Source organism: Indicator indicator, chromosome 2 (genome assembly GCF_027791375.1).
Source record: "Indicator indicator isolate 239-I01 chromosome 2, UM_Iind_1.1, whole genome shotgun sequence".
Lineage (NCBI taxonomy): Eukaryota > Metazoa > Chordata > Aves > Piciformes > Indicatoridae > Indicator > Indicator indicator.
Genome location: NC_072011.1, coordinates 3,318,496 through 3,340,332, shown reverse-complemented (window position 1 = coordinate 3,340,332; position 21,837 = coordinate 3,318,496). Strand labels below are relative to the sequence as shown.

Here is a 21,837-nt window from a genome sequence, read left to right as displayed (position 1 = left end):
TTGCACCCTCTGATAGGACAAGGGGCAGTGGATGTAAACTACAGCACGGGAGGTTCCACCTCAACATAAGGAAGAACTTCTTCACAGTGAGGGTCCCAGAGCACTGGAACAGGCTGCCCAGAGAGGTTGTGGAGTCTGCTTCTCTGGAGACTTCCAAGCCCCATCTGGATGTGTTCCTGTGTGACCTGTGCTAGATTCTATGGTCCTGCTCTGTCGGGGGGGTTGGCCTGGAAGATCTCCAGAGGTCCCTTCCAACCCCTAACATCCTGTGATCCTGTGATCTAATTCTTATTTACAATTTAAGCAGAGTCTTTAAACTGTAACTGCCTTTGTTAGGTAACTGTCACTTTTCACTTGTAGGTGTACTACTTCCGACAAGGTCATGAAGCCTATGTTGTAATGGCTAAGAAGAACAAAATATATAGCATCAATCCCAAGAAACAACCATGGCATAAAATGGAACTACGGGTAGGATTTCTTTCCTTTTTTGTTTGTATCTTAATATTTTTAAAAGTTTGGAAACCAGCTGAAAGAAGATTCTTGATAGAGATGTTTCTAACGTTGTGCTCTTAATGTTTTAAGGAGGAAAGAGTGAACTTAATCAACTGAAATCAGACCTTGCACTGTACTTGTTCATACATCTGCTTGAGCAGATGAGGTGGTTACACTTCAGAGCAAAATATTTCTCAGAGAAGTTAGGTTGTGAAATAACAGCTTGTTTTGAAAGGCTACATTTCAGAGATTTCGACATGTTCTGGCAGAAATCTTGCTGTCTTTACAGTGTATTAATATTTCCATATTTCAGGAAGTTGTTATAGTCATCTTAATTAACCTCAGTGGTGGTACATGACGTTTTGTTTATTCCAGGAGCAAGAGCTGATGAAAATAGTTGGGATAAAGTATGAAGTGGGATTGCCTACTCTCTGCTGTCTCAAACTAGCTTTTCTTGACCCTGATACGGGTAAACTAACTGGAGGATCATTCACCATGAAGTAAGGAAAGCAATATTTTATTCAGACTGGAGGCTTTCTTGGGGGGGGAGTGAGGTTGTGTTGTAGTGTGGTGGGCTGAAATTCCCCTCCCACATTAACACCACCAGACTAGCTCAGTTCAGAAGCAAATGAAGCTGTATTTACAAAGCAAAAACTACAGTCTACAATGGAATGCAATGAATATGTACAAATATACAGTATTTACAAATATGTACAATTAACAGTAACAGCACAAAACCCCCCTGGCCAAAGCCAGGAAAGCTACCCCTCTGCCCTCCTCAGACCCCCCTGGCAGAAGGAAGAAAGACAAGAAGCAGAGAGGTTGTTAGAACTTAGCTTTCAAGGTCAGTATGCCAGTATGTTCTCTCTGAAAAGCAAAGGCCAGAAGAGAAACGCAGACTGCCCAGCAGAGCAACACCAGACAGACTGACTGCCTGAATTTTGTTTTGAGTACTGACTCTTAAACATCTCTCTTTCTCCAATGGAAGTGTTTAGAATAATCATTATTTTGCTTTCTTACGCCCAATTGTGACTTATTTGCATTCTTTTTACATTTCTGCTTGTACTCTGTGAAAAGAAATTAAAGGCATAGCCTCAAAACCACCACAGGTTGAAAGTGAAAAGATACCGTTCATGTTGTGGCTTGAGCTTTTGCTTTTGAAGTATTGAATCCAAAGTGTTAATTTGTAATACAAGTGCTTTGTACTTGTGCTGTTTTATTGCTTAATAGTTGCCTGCTTTGTTGTAATTAGGTACCATGACATGCCAGATGTCATAGATTTCCTAGTTCTGAGGCAGCAGTTTGATGATGCAAAACACAGGCGATGGAATATAGGTGAGTTGTCTAGAGGGGGTGTTCTGGAGTGGGTTTTGTTTGTTTGTATTTCTAAATCTCTGCCTACTTTCATGAGAGCTTGCTAAAAAGTAGGTTATGGTAAATAAATCCTAGTACTGTGCTGAAGTGGAGGAATAAGCTCTATCCATATTTGGATGTGGAGTCCTACTTTATCCTTGACTGAAGCTACAGCAGGCAAACAAAATACTGCAGGACATCTGTAAAGGTGCAAAGAAAATGAAATCTCAGTTGCGTCAGGAATTAAGAATCCTGCTTAGAAATAGTTAAATTTCTTGGTAACTGATAACTTAATTCATAGAATGGTTTAGCTTGGGAGGGACCTTGAAGATCATCTAGTTCCAACCCCCTTGCCACTAGCCCAGGTTGCTCAAGGCCTCTTCCAACCTGGCTTTGAACACCTCCAGGGAAGTGGGATCCACGACCTCCCTGAGCAACCTGTTCCAATGTTCTCACCATCCTCACTTACTGTAGCTTGTATCCTACTAATTGTAGCTTGTCTTTCTTTTTCTCTTTTGGATTGAAGGCCTTCTTACAGCTGCATTGCTGCTAGATTTTGTTTTATTTTGTTTTGGTTTATTTTGTTTAATTTTAAATTTCTGAAATTTCTGCTGGAAATACGAAAGCACTTTCTTCACCATATGAAATTTATGATCTCTAGGTTGTACAAAGAGAATGCTCTTCCCATCTCTTTACTTGTTTGGATTCTGTTCTGAACTCTTACGGTTTAGTTTCACTGAAGTGTATACAGTTGTACTTGATTTTGCTTTGCCCATGCTTAGCTGTTTCAGTGTTGGATGCTGGAAAATGCCCATGACAGACATGTTCTCCAGTCAGATCTATTTCCTAGCCATCTTTTCTTCATGATAATAAAGATCACCTTCCTAACTAGGAGGAGGGAAAGCTGCATTATCACAAAATGAACCTCTCAGGTGCTGGTTGTTTTCAGAATGTCAGGAAATACCTTTTCTCATTCATAACAACAGCCTTAGATTGTCCCTGAAGCTTTAAGAGATCAAGCAGTACTGGTTCTTCAGAGTTCACAATGAACTCCATTCTCCTAAGAGAGAAATCTGTACATGATACCATGTTTACAGACCTATAGGCACTGTTAAATCCTTTCCAGTACCTCAGTATATTCTAGGAAGTGGCATCATTTTCTAAAGGTGAAATACTGATAGGCTTCTTATTTGTTTTCTTAATTAAAAAAGTCACAGTGATTACAGAATCACAATTATTGAGACTGGGCTAGACCTCTGAGATCATCAAGCCCAGCCTATGACCTGACACCACCACATCAACCAGGCCATGGCACTAAGTGCCACATCCACTCTTTCCTTAAACACCTCCAGACACAGCGACTCCACAGCAGTCCATTCCAGTCTCTAATTCCCCTTTCCATGAGGATGTGCTTCCTAACATTCAACCTAAACCTCTCCTGGTGCAGCTTCAGGCCATGCCCTCTGGTCTGTCACAAGTTGCCTGGGAGAAGAACCTGACCCCCACTTTAGATTTCCAAATAAATTCCTACAGTTTATTCTTTATTCACTGTGAGGGTGACAGAACGCTGGAAAGGGCTGCCATGGGGGGCTGTAGAGTCTCTCTCTCTGGAGATATTCAAGACCCACCTGGATGTGTTCCTGTGTGATCTGTTCTAGGTGATCCTGCTCTGGCAAAGGGGTTGGACTGGGTGATCTCTTGAGGTTCCTTCCAGCCCCTAACATTCTGTGGTTCTTGACTAACATGCACATAGCAGACTTGCCAGCATTTCTTACCCCTTCAGGCAAAGCATCATAGAGGAGAATGGACAACTTCAATGCCAGAACATGATGGTGTATCTGATTGTTTGTATAGGAACAACTGATTCAACACATTCCTGCAAATATGCTGCCTCCTTAGTCTGTATTTGCTGTTTTTAACATTGCCTCTCCTAAGCTGAGTGTAGCTAAGTAACCTGAAGAAGTGGCACAGCTCTTTTTTCTGCTGTTCTTTCTTACCTGCCTTTTCTGCCAGGAAAGATGAATTGGTCTCCTGTCCTTTGATGAACATCCTGATATACTTGCTTAGGATGAGTGCCTTTGCAGTAGATAACATAAAGGACATGATGCCATATTAATAAGTTTCATATCTTCTTACTTAACATTACGCTGTCTGAAAGAGCAGCCAGTCTTCTGTTCAGTGGAGAGTCTGATAAAGAATCTTCTGGTTCTATAGCAAATCTAAACCTTGATTTCTTCTATTAATATGATTTCAGTTTAAGGGTGCTTTAAGCAATGAGATTGGTTGACATTTACTGACCACCAAGCTTTGTAAGGCACAGCAGCCACTTTAAATTCAACATGTTTTGTGTTTTGTTCAGGCTAATGTTACCCAGTGACACACAGGCCCGGGAAATTATACTAAATCCTTCTAATAAGAATATTTGGTCTGCTGTCCACATAGATGAGGTAACACAGAGGACTCAGGGAAAAGAGGAATTTAGGAGATGGTTGTGTGTGCTTTTCCAGTCATGTTTTTTGCTGTAGCATTCTGCCCATAGGAATGCTGTAGCTCTTGAGCAATCGGAAGCAGCTCCCATTATACTCTCCTTGAAGTGGTTTTGATCTGCTTAATGTGCAGCCCCATGAAGGCACTCACATCTGTACCCACACATTTCTTTGTAGAACTGATCACTGCACTAGGGAATGCCATATTGGGAATCTGTACTTCCAGGACCCTTCAGAGTAATTTGCTCCTTTAAAATAAAGCATCAGCCCTTGTTTACATTTTTGATCTTGCCTTTCAGCTATTTCTGGTATACTTGGTTCTGTGGCATTCAGCATAATTAGAACTATTAATGGAAGCTTTGTAATTGTCCTAGAATTACTTGCAATCCATTAAATATATATATTGTTCAGTGCATTAAAGAAAGCACAACAGTTTTGTGGATATATTTGCTTCCTATTAATTCAGACAACTCCAGCAACCATTTGGTCAGAGTGGGGATGTACTGAGAGAGAAGCTGTACTGCAGCAGTTGACAAAGTGTGTGTACCTGGAGATCCTGTGAAAACAATGTGCAGCTCTTGGAATCTCAAGTTTAAATTACATTTCTTGTATTGAGCAAACTGAAAATACTTCAGTAAAAAATGTTTCTGTAGTCTGTGCTACAGAAGATGTTAGGGTTTCTGATGGTGTGCAATACATGCATTCTCACATGTAATTACTCTTAATAATGTCTCTGACCTTTTTTTGTCAGCTAGGCCAATGCTTTGTAGTAGTGAAGCCATTTCAGGTCCTAGTAAATGACTTTGCTAACCTTTTGAAGGAGTTTAATAAATGTTATTCTTTTACCAGTCTGAGTGCCTGCATAGTAAAGGGAATAAACCATTTGAGTAGCACTTCAGAAACAAAGGAGGAGCAGCTCAGCAAGCATGTTAAATCTTCCCTGCACAAGTGTGCTACAGTGCTCAGTTATTTTAAGAGAGCATGTAGTGTTTGTTGCATGTAGATTTGACTTCAAAATTATAGTATTAAAATGCCTTATCTTTTATATGTAATTGAGAAATAAATTCATATATAAGCTATATGTGGCCATAGTCACTTTCCTTTGGTGTAACAAGCAGCCTTCAGAAGTAATTTAAGCTTTTTTTTTTTAAACTGAGTGCGATTGATATTTGCCTGTTGATGCTATAAGTGTTCAAAAAGATTTCTACAGTCAAGATCAAGCCAAAGTTATCTTAACTGCTTTTCTTGGAAGGAGTTGCCTTGTATTGATGAGATTATTTTGTCTTCTCACCTAGGTGATCGTTTCAGGTCAGTGATAGATGATGCTTGGTGGTTTGGAACAATCGAAAGCCAGGAACCTCTTCAGCCTGATTATCCTGATAGCTTATTTCAGTGCTACAATGTCTGGTTAGCAAATTTATCTTCAATCTTTTTATTTTAATTACTTCATTTGAAGTACAGAGTGAGCAACTTGCTTTCATTAAATTCAGTCATGCATCTCCCTTTACCAGTGTATCATAATACTCTATAGTATATAAATAAGTTATGTTACAAACATTAAATTATTACATTGTTGGAAGCAATATTAGTAGATAATTTAAATGTGATTTCTTTTTAAGCTGGGACAATGGTGATACTGAGAAGATGAGCCCTTGGGACATGGAGCTGATACCAAGTAATGGTATGGTACATTAATAATATAATTTGCTTAAAGAGTGTATTTAAAGAAGGAAAAAAATTATGTATGATTTTACCTTAATGATCCTATTTCTCTTGAGGAGTGACGGGAAGGCCCACAAACCAGTTTGAAGGATCTGAAGACCATCCTTAAAAAAATTACTAAACTACTAGCAGATCAAGATAACTGAACTGTGAAAATCTGTAGAGCCATACTTGGACAAACTTAAGTGTATGTTGGAAATAGAAATGTTACGAAGCCTTGCAACAGATGATGTACAGTTAAAGCTAACAATCAGAGAGGATCAAAGATAAACCTGTGCCCTATGTCAGGTTTGAGGAAGCTGGCTTTTCTAAGACCTGTCAGCATGTCCTCAGACACTCAGTGCATGCAAGGTGCAACATGTCTGTGAAGAGAGCATGGAATCACAGAATGTTAGGGATTGGAAGGGAACTCTGGAGATCATCGAGTCCGGCCCCATTGCCAGAGCAGGATCACCTAGTTTGGTAACAGCAGGATTTGCTCCCTCTCTGGCCCAGCACATGTGGCAGGTAGACTTCCTGCAGAGTGGGCACTGTTCACTCACAAGAATGCAGAGGTTTTTCTTTCCTCAGTTAAGTTGCTGTTTTCAGGATTTCAGCATAGTATGGTTAAAAAATGAAGTAGAATCAGCACTTTTCCCTTGTGTTTTATGAAACATATAATAATATTGCCACTCATAAGCAGCCATTGATGTTAGTTCTTTTAAGCTGAAATGTGTACATTTCAACTTTAGGTTTCAGTTCAACCCATCCTTAATGGGTGCCTCTTCATCATAAATAGAATACAAAAGTTAGAGTGATAATGTAATAATTAAGTAAAAGAGGCAGATGACCAAACCTGAAATTAATGGATTTTTCTGTATTCACGAATTCTGGCTTTTTTAACACCTTCCTTTAAAAAATACATCTATATTTTAGAGGAGCTCTTTTCATCATACTCTGAAAATCTGCTGCTGTTACATTATTGATTGTCAAATTGGGTAGGTCCTTAAGAATGCTAAGGTCACAGCACTTAGAATTTGCTTGCTTGGGAGCTCTACATTTAGCATTTGACCTCACAAAGCTGGAGAATCACATTATAATGTGAACCACTCCCTGGAGAATGTTGTAATGTCGACATCAAAGTCATTATCTTAAACTCCATCTGAAAGTCATTGACCATTTCTTATCAAAATAAGTTCCTACAAAGAATTGTGGGTTTAAGAAAAACCCAACCAACCAAAACACAATTTTTTAACTGTGATAAAGGAATGTCTTAAATGGTTCTGAAAAATTCTACAATTAGCAGAAGAGGAGGATTCTTACCCTATACACAGACTGCCTTGTGAGGATTTAAGTTTCACACTCCGAAATGATACTGGGTACATCCAGAACGTCTCTGAGCAAATCAAGACCCCATGCATTTGATTTGCTTAGTGAAATGATGCTAAATACCTTTGAATGCCAGGTGTGTGTATTACACCAGATACAAAGATTTCTGTTTTATTTAGTTTTCATGTTACATTCTAGCTGTATTTCCAGAAGAACTGGGAACCAGTGTTCCTTTAACAGATGATGAACGCAGAACGCTGCTCTACAAGCCTCTGGATGGAGAGTGGGGTTCCAGAACCCGAGACGAGGAGTGTGACAGAGTTATTGCAGGGATAAACCAGCTCATGACTCTGGGTAAGTCCTGAATAGTATGGGAATTGGGTTTGTCCTGTGTTTTTCAGACTATGCTCATGTGTATTTCTGAAACTATCAAAATGAATGTGATAAGATACAACTTGCACCTCTTCAGAACAAAACTTTCTCATAGCATACTCCTGTAGTGAGTACATATAAAGCCTACTTTGTCTCCTGTTTTCAAGGGTGGCTCTTGCTTTTTAGTAGATAATTTGACATGTGCCTAGGGGGTTAGGTTTTACCTGCCAAAAACAAGTACCTGTTGTTTTTTTTTTGTTGTTGTTTAGCTACTAGATTCTCCTATTGTATTTAAAATGTCAATGAACACAATATTAATTATATTAGAGACAGACAGGGGGAAAATGTTATCTGCTTACTAAGAGTATGGATGCTGATGTGTATTTACCTTTTTAGTTGGCTTTTTCTCCTCAACGTTGCCTGGGTTGTGTGCAAAGTGTTGAGGAAAAAGTAATTGATGAACTTATGACAAGCTACTTGCTATTTGGCTGTATAGCAATTACTCTTTACAGGCAGCTTCTGAAAAGCTAATTGCTAAAGCATTTAACATATCACTGCCACATTTACATAATCAAAGATGTATGTCTGAGGTGGAGATCCATCAGTTGAGTACAGGCTGAGTCTTAAATCTTGTATCATTTGTTAGGAGCAGGCTGTGTTATGGGGTAACCGGTCATAAATTTAATATACAACTTGTCATGTTTTTTGTAACTGATTTTAAGTACTCAAAGCAATTTAAGACACTTAGATTTCAAAAAAAGCCACAAACTTCTAACTTTGAAATGCTTCTGATACCTGAATGTCCCACATAATGGCTTCTTTGGTGACATACTACATAAGAAGATTCTCATTGCTTCCAAAAAAAAAAAGGAAATGCCCATACAGTGTAGTAATCCAGACTACAGAATTGTGAGGAAATGAAATTGTAGTTGTTTACACTGTGTGGTCTAAGAGTTTTGACGTTTTGCGTTGTGTTGATTGCCTTACTGCTTAGTTTGGGATTGTACTATAGCCTATGTGGTGCATGTTGGTGCAAAGTAGCAGTTGCTAGAACATTCCTAAGAGTAAACAGCTTTTAGAAGAGCAGTCTGTTTAGCACCAATGGATTTGCTGTTTTTAAAGACTAGAGAGAGACTTTAAAGCTTTTCTTTGGTTTTGTATTGTGATATTTTCCTTTGAGGTATGAAGTGTTTGATATGTGGAAGCACTCATGATGCTTCTAAGCAAAGGAGATAAAAATCAGCTCTGTGTTAGGTGCACAAATTGTTCAGAAGTCTTCTCACATTAGGGTGGATTTGTTTTAGAAGGCTGCTTTGCTGTTAGTTGGGGCCAGGAGATTGTGTTTCTGGTTTGAGTTTAGTTTTTTGCCACCTATCTTCATAAGGTCGAAGTAGTACAGTGTAATTTTGATGGCAAGAATTTAATGAATTGCTTTGAAGACAGGAGAGTAGCAATATAAAACCAAATTAAATGAACCAGCATAATAAATAACAACATTGAATTGCATGTCTTCGCATATACATAATTCCTACATTGAAATCTACTTTTTAGAGGTGTGCATTTTGCACGTGTTTGCTGTGTCTCTAAGGAGCATTGTGCAGACACCTCAGCAAGCACTTTTTTGTGTGGAATATCACAAACTGTTCAGGATATATGGAGTAGTTTTTATTTGGGGGGAAGTGCTGTACATGTCAAACGTGAAGAAACAGCACGTGTTGTGAGGAGGTGAATCTTGAAACCACTAAGGGACTCTTGTGATACATAACTCTGGGGGTTTTTTAATTGTTATTATTTTTTTTCCATTCTGTCTAGATATTGCTTCTGCATTTGTGGCACCTGTGGATCTTCAAGCTTACCCAATGTATTGCACTGTTGTGGCATATCCCACAGACCTCAGTACCATTAAACAAAGACTGGAAAGCAGATTTTACAGGTTAGAGACAAGTCTCAGTTCCCACTGTGAAATACTGCCAGCTGTATTTTTGATAGCTTTTTGCCTTCTAATATCTAAATGGGAGGTGGGGCAGCTGTGCATTTCCCATTTCTTTCATCTTTTATACTTAATCAAGGGCTAAATTTTATAGAACTTTAAAAAGGATTGAACACCTCTTCTCCAAAGTGTGTTTTAGAATTACAGGTCATTCAGATTCCTGCTTATGCAAGTGACTTGTTCAGGGTGAGATGCAAGTTGCAGGATCCTGGGACTAGGTCAGTAAAATGGCTTTTAGTCAAAAGAATGAAGTTTCTTCTTCATAACTTCAAAAAAACCCTAAACCCCAAATCTGTTTTTTAATGACAGACCTTAAAAATATATCAGATGTTTTTCTTTAAATGTGTTTTAAAAAAAAAAAAATCTTGCATTATTATTTAAGAAGCTACTCAGAAAATAGCTTTTTTAATTATTGGCCTCAAAATTCTAAATTGTTAGACAGCAACAAAACTAAGTCTTAATTTTTTGGCATTGTTTTTAAGATTTTCCTAAGCTATGATTGCTTTTTGCTGTATTTTGGGGCAGTAAATTTATGAAATATGTATAGTTTAGTTTCCCTTGGCTCTTGGGATATTTCTGGTTTGAAAATCAGTGTCACTCTAGTATGTGTTTTGGATAAACATGCATAGCATTTTGTTTGGAACCAAATTTCAAAGTTAGTTTGTAGTACTTTGTGTAGTAACTAAAGATTGAATGCTACATTAAAATTACTTTTTCATTCAAAAGAACAAACAAACCAAAAAATCCCCCCCAAAACCCCTCAAACACCACCCTTTTTATTTTACAATGTAATGTGCATTTATTGTTCCATCTTTGTATGGTGTAAGATAATCTAGCACTGGAAGTTTTAACCATAGAAACAAAGTCCTCCATGGGCTAGACAGTCCAAGAGGTGGAGTCAGGAAATTGTAATTTTTTTATTCATTCCCATCATTCTGCTATCTCTTTGGAAGTTGGCACCAAGGCCAACTCAGTCTCTTTTCTCCCTCCTTTTGGCTCTCTGGAGGGAGTCCACCTGGTAACATGGGGGAGGAGGCCTGATTATGGCCTTCAGGGACCTGACTGATTTTGTCCTATGTCCTTTTGCTCTGTTTAGGCCTAATGGAAGGGAGGCATGGTGAGGGGGGAGAAAAAGAGCACTGGGACTTGTGGTTTAGCCTGGTTGGGGGAAGGTTTTTGGGGGTTGTCATGCATCCTGTATAGGTATTAGGTGTTAAGGATTCATGTGTTGTTTATTTTCCTGTATATTCTTGAATACAATTTCTGTATGTCTCTCCAATTCAAGGAGAGCCTCTTTATTTTACTTCCTTTAGGAGTAAAATTATTTCCGGTCACTCTTCAAACAAAGACATCCAGCTTTAAACAAAGACATCCAGCTTTCCCTTCTCTAAAGTACTGCTTTGCTATCAGTGGTTGCAAGGACTTCTTGCTGGATTTTGTTTCTCTTGCCAAAAGAGTGAGCAGTTACTGCTGGCAGTCAGGACGTCTTCCTCAGTAAATCAGGTGTTACTGGTTTGTAGCATTGCCAAGTCCTGCTTAGGGTAACAAGCAACCTGTGATTTTGGGTAGCTTTTCACAAAGCTTTCCTTAAAACATGATTTTTATTTTTTTGTTGGCTATTCTGTACCAGGAGTCGCAGCCTGTCTGTACGTTTTTAAAATGCAAAGCTGGACACAAAAAAAGAAAAAGAAAAAAAAAAACCAAACATTTGGTTTCCCAGTCACTACTGGCATTGTGTGGAACTTAAATGCTGGCCCCATAAATGCTGTGCTAAACTTGTGAAGTGTTGCCCTGCTTTGCTCTGCAGAACACTTGTGCAGCATTTCTTTTCATCATGTTTTGCTAGTATGAAAATAGAAGATTGTATGGATTTGAAACTTCTGGGCTGTCAGTTTGACATAGAAGATATTTTCCTTTTTTATTGTGTCTTTTTTTATTATATCTATTATATAATAAATATTATATTTTTGTTTATATATTATTTTTGTCTTTCTGCATAATTTTTCACTATGTGGTTATTCCATAGCTCATTAAATCAGAGCTGTGTGAGAAAATCTGATCACTGGCAGAAAATGTGTACTTCAAATAATTATTACCATTTTGTTAATCCTTAGCAATGACTTAAGAAGTGATATAGGGTGGATTATGTATACCAGAAAGGCACAATAGAAGCTGAAGCATCACAGCTGAATTTTCCTGAGGAGTGTCGAGTTTATTCTTAAAGCCATTTGTACGAACCACTGCAGGCAGCCTGAGCAAGCTGCCTTCTGCTGGTCACACAGAGCAACGTATCGAAGCGTGCAGGGTTTCTGGTTACTGTAAAAGAAAAAAAACAAATGAGTCAGATAATAAATTGGAATTTGGAGATAAGGCTCTTTCTCCTGTTTCATATACGTTGCTGGATATGAAATAATGTCTTTTCTTTTTCCCCCTTCCCCTCCCCTCTTCCCTCGCTTCCTACGCAGGCGCCTCTCCTCGTTGATGTGGGAAGTCCGGTACATAGAACACAACACTCGCACGTTCAATGAACCTGGAAGCCCCATTGTCAAATCTGCCAAGTTTGTCACAGATCTCCTCTTACACTTCATAAAGTGAGTTGACTCATAGCTCTGTTGTTATTCCTGCTCTTACCCAAGGTATTTAGGCTTTTCAGATCTGAATTTTAAAGTGTGGTCAGTAGGTCGAGAGAGGTTCTTCTCCCCCTCTAATCTGCTCTGGTGAGGCTGCATCTGGAGTATTGTGTCCAGTTCTGGGCCCCTCAGTTCAAGAAGGACCTCAGGGAACTGCTTGAGAGTCCAGCACAGAGTCACAAAAATGATGGAGTGGAACATCTTCCTTGTGAGGAGACTGAAGGAGCTGAGGGCTCTTTAGCTTGGAGAAGAGGAGACTGAGAGGTGACCTTGTTCATGTTGATAAAGATGTGCAGGGTGAGTGCCAAGAGGCTGGAGCCAGGCTCTGCTGGGTGATGCCTAATGACAGCACAAGGAGCAATGGGTTCCGGAACACTGGAACAGGCTGCCCAGGGGGGTTGTGGAGTCTCCTCTGGAGATGTTCAAGACCCACTTGGATGCATTCCTGTGTGATCTGCTCTAGGTGATCCTGCTCTGGCAGGACCAGGGGTTGTGCTGGGTGATCTTTCGAGATCCCTTCCCACCCCTAAATTTCTGTGGTTCTGTGATAGTTCTGCAGCGTGAGTAAGCCTGTGGTCTGCCTGTTGGGGCAGAGAAGAATAAAGTTTGTCTTGGCTGTGAATACCAAAGTTTTCAAAACAAGCTGAAGTTTTGTTATGCATTGAGTGGCATAGATTGGCATGGCATTTTATTTCAAGAGACTTTCTGCTACATTATAAAAATGGGTCTGAATATCTTCATGGATTGAAAGATGTATTTGTAGGTAAGTTAGGAGTTCGAATTTTTGAATTTGAATACTCTCTGTGTTAAGAGACTTGTGGGCATTTAATTTTAGTCTTTACAGTTCATGCTATGATTAAAAATAGTATTTGATATGCAAAATAAAAATGGGAAGCTTTGTAATTGACAGAAATAGAAGCTGTCTCTCAAATGTTCTTGTTGTCTGTGTTAAAACTCAGTGACAAAATGTTTTGGGTTCTCAGTCAGTTGACACATCTGCAGATCTAAAATTTGTAAGAAAAGCCTACTAATTTGTCCACTGCCTTCATTTGCTTGTACACAGTGAATGCTGCTCTCCCCTTGTAGAAACAGCAGGATACTTCAACAGTTTATCAAAAATAACAACATTGTTAGTGATTTAGTTTCTCATTGTTAAATTGAATCTTGTTCTTTTATTCTGTGTGTTCTTAAAGCCACTACAGCTGCACAATGCATTTGGAAATCTAGGACATTGAGTCCATACATATATCTTTGGTATCTCCAGTGCCTACCATTTGTGACACTGGCTGGAGAGAGATAAATGCTTAACTGCTTCAGAGGTTGTAAGTTTTTGTGAAATACACCTTTAGGAGCAGTTATGTATCTAGATAGCTTCTCTGTTCCTGATTTTTGTTCAACATTTTTGCCCTGCATGTTTTTTCTTTCTGATTAATTAAGCAGCTCAGGGTTTTTCAAAGTGTGTGCTTTTAATTAGCTTAGCTAAATTAGTGCAACACATGAATATTCTTATTTAATAATGGCCTATAGCTTGTGTCTATTAATAACTCATTGAAGTGAACTAGCAGTGCATATAAAGCCCACACTCTTTGTTGTTTTTTTTTAGGGTTCTAACTGTAGGGTAAAAGGGCTAGGCCATGTAACACAAACCTTGGATTTCTAACAGGAATGAAATTTCTAGATCCTTTTGAGACTCTAAGGCTTATTCTCTGAGGTACCTAAGTCATGTTAAAAAGCAGAAGATAGAGGGGGTGGGGAGAATGTTGCTTGCCTGGTTTGGTTTGGTTTTTCTCCTTCTCCCCAAGCTGTTCACAGCAGCCTGTATTGCAGCTTTCAATTTCAGTGCAGAGCTGCTGAATGTTTACTCCCTTTTTTCTGGAGGTTTGTAGAACCAGCAGTAGAACAACTTTGAGGCTTTCTTTAGTGCAGGAGCTTGTTGTGTTAGACAAGAATTGAAAATCACTGTTTGCATTTCTGATGTAATTACGCAAGCAATAACAATAGCATTGTTAGTCCTTACACAAATAAACATTTACATTTCAAATGTCTGACATTGTGGATGCTAAGGTTTTACATTGCACTTTTGTGCACTGCATCCACAGTGGTGTTTCTTACAAAGCTAGGTGGCCCTAAAGCCCTTCACATATGGTATGGTATTCAGCTTTTCTACTGCTAATGATAAATGCATGGGAAATTATGATGATTCCCAATTTTAAAACATTGACACTGTTAAGTGATCTATATTATACAGAGTGCAGATAATATTTTACAGCTTTTTTGGGGGAAGAAAATTAGCTTTTCTTATTGCTGCAGTCCTCTTAGTATCCATCTAGCACTAAACAGCGTTTTATTTAGGAAAGGGGTCATGACAATTTTCCTGGGCAAAGTGCAGTTGATTCCCCAGGTGAAGATGGAAAATAAGTGATAGTCTGTGTTTCTTTCTTACACAGAGATCAGAGTTGCTATGACATAATTCCATTATACAATGCAATGAAGAAGAAAGTGTTGTCTGACTCTGATGAGGTAAGTGGTTGTGTCTTAGACATTGGCATTCATAGACTGGAGAATCAGGACCACTGTTTGTTTCCTACTGGATACAAAAGTGCTGTTTTCAGTCACTGTAAGGGAGTGGGATGTGCTTTTTCTGTAAGTTACGTATTTCCTTTTCTTGGCTGGGGAACTAGGTGAAAGTCAAGCCTCTTCTCCTTTAGTGCTGAGAGCTTTAACTGTTTATTGGGGAATTTAGATGCTGCTTAGAATTCTGAGATGTTCTTCGAAGTGGTGGAACACTGGCACAGGTTGCTCAGGGAGGTAGTTGAGGCCCCATCCCTGGAGATATTCATGATCAGGCTCAACAGGGCTCTGGGCAACCTGATCTAGTTGAGGATGTCCCTGCTCACTGCAGGGGGGTTGGACTAGATGACCTTTGGAGGTCCCTTCCAACCCAAACCATTCTATGATTTTAAACCTGATGGTCAGATGGGAAAACCCCAGAAGGACAAGGAGAGAACTGTAAAGGCTCAAATTCTAAAAGATCTCACCTACTCATACATGCTTATATTTTTTTAACCTTTTTATGCGACTCATTGTCTTGCTCAAAGGAAGAAGAGAAAGATACAAATGTGCCAGGAACTTCCACTAGAAAAAGAAAGGTAAAATACTTCAATTTCTATTTGTTACTGATTTATAGTGTTGTAAGTAATCAGAAATGCATTTGTAAAGAGGAAAAGTAAGAAAAGGACTTGGGGGTGCTGGTGGATGAGAAGCTCAACATGAGTCAGCAGTGTGTGCTTGCAGCCCAGAAAGCCAACCAGAGCCTGGGGTGCAGCAAGAGGAGTGTGGCCAGCAGGTCAAGGGAGGTGATTCTCCCCCTCTCTGGTGAGACCCCACCTGGAGTACTTTGTCCAGTTCTTGGAGCCCCTATTACAAAAAAGATCTGGAGGTGCTGGAAGGTGTCCAGAGAAGGGCCACGAGGATGATCAGAGGGATGGAGACAGACTGAGAGAGTTGGGGCTGTTCAATCTGGAGAGGAGAAGGCCCCAAGAAGACCTTATTGTGGCCTTTCAGTATCTGAAGGGGGCTACAAGAAAGCTGGGGAGGGACTTTTTAGGGTGTCATTAGTGATAGAACTAGGGGTAATGGAGCAAAACTAAAAGTGGGTAGATTCAGATTGGATGTTAGGCAGAAGTTGTTCACCATGAGGGTGGTGAGACACTGGCACAGGTTGCCCAGGGAGGTGGTGGAAGCCTCATCCCTGGAGGTTTTTGCAGCCAGGCTGGATGTGGCTGTGAGCAACCTGCTGTAGTGTGAGGTGTCCCTGCCCATGGAAGGGAGTCCCTTCTAACCCTAACAATTCTCTGATTCTAAATGAAGGAATGTAAAATTGAAATGAAAGCTTTCATTATTGTTTACCATCAGCTGTTGGAAAGTTTTGAACTTAGAGACCTGTTGACCACTGAGCATTCAGTGTAAAAGCATTTCTGTCTGTGCTGCTGCCTGCTCCAAAGTCATTAATTAGTACTGATCAGTACCTTTTCCATGAGATTTTAGTAGCTCCCAGCCAACGTTGTCATTGCAGGACCATCAGCCGAAGCGCCGGCTGCGGAACAGAGCTCAGTCCTATGACATTCAGTCGTGGAAGAAGCAATGCCAGGAGCTGCTGAATCTCATTTTTCAGTGTGAAGACTCGGAACCATTTCGCCAGCCAGTGGATCTCCTGGAATATCCAGTGAGTAGTTTAGATCAGGAGGGGCTGGTTGCAATGCAGCTGTTAGGTGGTGGGGGTGGGTTGGGGCTTTTCCCCCAGCTGTGACCATTTTTTCCAGCTCTCTTCTGATTGGGACTTCAGGCAGCTCTATTGACAGATGTTGTTTTCAGTGCTTGGCTGTCACCTCATAATAATGTTTATTGTCTTTTTAAAGTAATTTTGAAAGAAATGGTACTTCTCTGCTCTCAAGAACTTGCAAATTGTTCTATCTTTAGGCATGCTGATGTTGTTAAGTAAATTACTGCTTTTAAAATGAAGATGCATCTTTTCTGAGAGAAAAGTGGCTATGTTTGATCATTGCCTGTGACAAGTGCTGTCATGGGTAAATTTTTAGCTTTTTTTTTTTTCTTCTTCATTTCAGAACTATAAAAGCTAAAAGTAATTTGTGTTTCAGTCATCTGTGCTTGATGCACAAAAGGTATTCACTGAAGAGCTGTAGTAACAATGACTCTCCCAATTTTCATTTTCTGCCTGAGTGATTGCAGTGGAGTTCAGATAGCCGTGAGCAGCCATCTGTAACTACAGAATATTTTAACACAAAACTCTTGCTGCCTTGCATCTCTTGTAGCCTTTTAGGCTACTTTGAAGTAACAAAGCAAAGGAATTATGTGCTTTCCTTCTAGCTTATCATAAGTTTTTCTTTAAAATATCACTCTAAGGTGATTAACTTGGGGAAAACCAATCACCCCCCAATTAGAGAAATGCTTCTCTTTAGGAAGTCACTAGTAAGTCTGTCTTGACACTTCTACAGCTATTTGGCACCATTATTTTTGAAATCACTTAAACTTCAAGCCATGGCCAACCACAAGTGGCCCTTTGAGATGCTCAGATAAGCTGACAGAGAGCACCTTACTAGGCTTGGGCATGAAACACTGCTCCCTGGTGTCACAAACCTGCTCAGCATTCAGAAGCTGGTTCTATTCGTTCTGGTGGATTAAGTCAACCTTTTTGGTTAATTTTGGTATTTAATCTTTTATGTCATATGGAATCTTCTCATTCCTTCCTTTCTTCAACAGTCTAGAAAAAAGCAGTTACATCAGTGGCTTGGACAGGGTCCTGTTTCAGCCTGGGGAGTTTTCATTAACAGTACTTCTAAATGGCCAGGTCTCCATTTGAGAAACTGCTCAGGTTACAGCAGGAATGTGCTAAGCCTCTAATTAGGTTCAAATACTCAGACTTCATATTTTAAAGCTAATATAGAAAAAGAAGTGTTAAGCTCAGTACCAAGTTGGAGCTGTTAAGTCACCCAGCAAGCTTTGTAGTCACACTTTGATATCACAGTTACCTTCCTGACTGTATGTCAGTAATACAACCCTTAGGACACTGAATTTTGAGCTCTGTATTTCAGTAAATCTGTTTACAAAATGAATTCAATTTTCTATCAGTTAACTTTTAACCTCAATCCTGGTGAGTATATCTGTGGGGAGTTGTATGGTGTATGATTAGAAAGGACCAAAATGTCTTTAGCTGTCATCTTTACCCTATCCATTTAAAGAAGACATTTGGTCTAAACGGGTTTATCAAATGCATTCTAATTAAAATTATACATTAAGACTTGGAAAGGGGGAAAAATTGTAATACTTGACTATTTCTTAACAGGATTATAGAGATATTATTGATACTCCTATGGATTTTGCTACTGTTAGAGAAACACTGGAAGCTGGCAACTATGAGTCACCAATGGAGTTATGTAAAGATGTGAGACTTATTTTCAGCAATTCCAAGGCTTATACACCCAGTAAAAGATCGAGGGTAAGACTTGATTTTTCTCTTTCAAACAAGTTTAATTATTTCTGATCTTCAAACATGAATACTACAGCTTTGTGTTTTAAAGGAAAGCAGTGTATGCTCCTTAAATGCCTTGAGTTCTGATGTTCTGCAGATGTGTTTCGGAAGTAAATACTGGAAAGTGGAGCTAAAGGGAGAGACATGGTGAAGGAAAGATTTGTAGAAGCATGATAGTGGAATTTTGAAGAAGAAACTAGATTTTTCAAGAGACATGCACACACAGAGCCCCAGACTCCTGCTCTCTTGAGGTTGACCCAAACTGAAATGATCAGACAGGGAGAGCAGAGGGTGATGAAATCCTGTGCTGTTCACCACTGTGCTATGAGATTGTAATGAAGCACTTAGGATTTCTGTGAAACACAGCAGTTTACATAAAGCATGAGCCTACAAAACCATTCTTACTGAGCTGCTACTGAAATGCCCTGCCTATGGTAGACTTAATTCTTTCTTGCTCTTGCAGTGCAAGTCTCACTGTTAGCAGTGAGACTTATAAATGTGTTCTTATGCATGCTCAAGGCTTCTGTGTAGCTTTTCTTCTCCTAAAGTGCATTAGGTGTTAGGCTAGAATTAATAATAGCTTTTATGGTCGACTGTTCCAAATAGAAGATTAATCATCAAGACTTTATTGCCTTAAAATGCAGGGACAAATCCTGTAGTAGCTGACCAGCAAGGAGGACTGATCAGGGATTGGTCTCTTTAGTCAGTAACAGGTAGTCATACTCACTTTTTGGGCCACCTAAAAATCACTCTTTGCTCTCAGTTGCATCAAAGGGCAGGTCTGAATTCTTCTGTGGTTTTTCTTTGTCTTCTTGATCACCTCCAAGCAAGACAGGAAAATATTTGACATCTTATCTCTGTGGTCTTACAGATTCTTCTGACATTTTAGTATTTTTTCATGCTTCTTCAGAACAGATTGGTAGAGTAGTAAACTTGGAGCTCTTGTTTATTTTACTTAGGAGTGGAAGGTTCTGGTATCAAGAATTTTAATATTCTAGAACATATGTACTTTCTGTGCATGCAACAATTGTTGAAAGATGATTTTTATTTTTTTTTTTACCCTGACTTATTCAGTGCTGTCTCTTAATTTACAATACTGATGCTTACTTGAGTAGTAAACCTAAACCTGGCAGCTGTTCTTTTCCTTAGGACATTAGACATACAGAACAACCTGATCTAGTGTGAGGTGTCCCTGCCCATGACAGGGGGTTAGAACTAGAGGATCCTTGAGGTGCCTTCCAACCCTAATGATTCTATGCTATGGTACTTAATGGATTTTCTCATGAAATTTCTTTGGCTGTGGTCACCAGTAATGCGTTGTGAAATCTGTCACACTTATTGTTGAGTCTAGCACTTGGATAGCTTGTCTGGTGTGTTCTTAGGCAGGCTTGAGTGTTCTAAAGCAGGCTTAGTGTCCTAGGAAGGTGCCCTGTCCACTCCTTAGAGTAACGGTGGTCAAACACTTCAGTTGTGATCTCAAGAGAGTTTGAAGGGGGTCTCTCTGTAAATCATCCAAGGTTAGGGAGGAAAAAGGAAGTGCAGCTACATAATTTTGGTACATTTACTGTACCTTGTACAAGCAAGTCACTGGTAGTATCATTTCATCCATACAAATAGGATGTTCAGATATGGGATATTGTGCTGCAACTTCATACAGAAGAAAAATAGATTTCTTGACCTTAGGTATGATACAGTAAAATTGCATTCAGGATCTCTCTGTGGTTTCTGCTGAAGCTAAGAAGGCTGCATTCTGGCAAAGCAGTTGAAAGGGGACTGCTGAAGAAGAGTGGTGTTTCTGCTTGTTCCTTCTGACTGTGGTCTTCAGTCAAATGGTTAAAGCAAACCCACACTAATAGATATTAGTGTGAATTTGTTGAGCTGCTGTAAACTTCACAAAGACATTTCCTTATTAATCAATTTTCTTCCCTAGCTGTTGTTCAATGAGAAGTGAGTAAAATGATGCTTGGGGAGAGTGTAAAACTTGCTTGTTTCCTGGCTTTGCCTCTTCTAGATCTACAGCATGAGCCTGCGCCTCTCTGCTTTCTTCGAAGAGCACATCAGCTCTATTCTGTCAGATTACAAATCTGCCCTGCGCTTCCACAAAAGAAATACAATCAAGAAAAGAAGGAAAAAAAGAAGTAGAAGCAGCTCAGTTTCCAGTAGTGTTGCGTCCAGGTAGGTTAATTCCTTTACAGCAGTTGTGAACTGCTGCCTGAGCTTGACAGATCTAAACAGCAGAACTCGGTGTGTTTGTGTTTGGTTTGGTTTTTTTTTTTTCTTAATGCTTCCTTTACTATTCCCTATATTGCAGAATGGTAGCTTTGACATGCAAGGCCCTATGATGTGGAAGAGTTTTAAACTTTACTTAGAGCTAATCCTAGTGTAAGTGCTTAAAATTCAAATAACTGCTAAACATGTACAGTAAACCAGCATCGTGAGGGTAGTGATGGCATCGTGCTTTGTCACCTAGAGCATTTCTTGTAAAGATTCACTTCTCAGAGGCTCACAACTACATGAGTTTCCACAGTAAATACCATGTTTTTAACATACTTCATACAGAGACGATTGTTTTATTCCCACGATCTCAGACGCGAGCATTTAATTTGTGTTGATTCCTGTAAAATACACAAAAGTGCTCATCCAGGATACAAATTGTTACTCCTTTTACAGCCCTGAAAGGAAGAGGAGATTAATAAAGCCTCAGCTGAAAGCAGAAGCTTCTGCCGCCTCTTCCTCTTCTGCACCTGCACGGTCAACAGCACTGAGACATGCTCCACCTCAGATGAACGGGAAAGCAGCTGAGACCTCTTCCCTTGTGCGGACGAGAAGCAATAGGGGGGTAACAGATCTGGCTGTCACAGAGCAACCATCCACTTCTTCAGGAGCAAAGCCTTTGACAATAAAGCCTTTAATTACAAAGCCTAATACTACTGCAGGGGCAGGAAAGTCAGGCAAGTTGCTTTTTGATGTCTCAATGTTTTTTTCAGCTGTGAATAGCTTTAAACTTAAAACTCGCTTTTAGGAAATCTGATGTATTTGTCCCAGTTAAGACTGGTTCTGTGTTAAAGCCATTGGGTCTTTGAGGTTCTTCAGGGGAAAACTGAACAAGCTGGGATCTGTTGTTTTATCTAGGAAGCTTTCTCACTTCTAGATCACTGATTCAAACTGTTTGTAGTAGAACATGACTTCCTTTCCAGACAGGTAAGATAGGATGTGGGTATCACAGAAACATTCAGGTTGGAAATGACCCTCAGAAGCAACAAGTCCAACCCAGAACCCTACTCTACAAGGGTCACCCCTAAACCATAGTTCCAAGCACCACAGCCAAGCCACCTTGAAACACATCTAGGCTTAGGGACTCAACCACCTCCCTGGGCAGCACATTCCAATCCCTGACCACTCTTGCCATGAAAAAATGTCCAGTCTAAACCTACC

General features: G+C 39.7%; 1 protein-coding gene across 1 annotated transcript in view; it reads left to right on the top strand.

Annotated features, from left to right (window-relative positions):
• Positions 1–21,837, top strand: part of PHIP (pleckstrin homology domain interacting protein) — a 109,315-nt gene that overhangs the window by 84,169 nt on the left and 3,309 nt on the right. The window contains exons 25-38 of the mRNA XM_054399307.1: positions 361–468; positions 868–992; positions 1,745–1,827; positions 5,627–5,738; positions 5,951–6,012; positions 7,560–7,715; positions 9,546–9,666; positions 12,189–12,314; positions 14,801–14,873; positions 15,452–15,502; positions 16,429–16,578; positions 18,217–18,369; positions 20,414–20,577; positions 21,073–21,353. Coding sequence (XP_054255282.1) covers positions 361–468; positions 868–992; positions 1,745–1,827; positions 5,627–5,738; positions 5,951–6,012; positions 7,560–7,715; positions 9,546–9,666; positions 12,189–12,314; positions 14,801–14,873; positions 15,452–15,502; positions 16,429–16,578; positions 18,217–18,369; positions 20,414–20,577; positions 21,073–21,353 — 1,765 coding nt within the window. The remainder of the gene's footprint in view (positions 1–360; positions 469–867; positions 993–1,744; positions 1,828–5,626; positions 5,739–5,950; positions 6,013–7,559; positions 7,716–9,545; positions 9,667–12,188; positions 12,315–14,800; positions 14,874–15,451; positions 15,503–16,428; positions 16,579–18,216; positions 18,370–20,413; positions 20,578–21,072; positions 21,354–21,837) is intronic.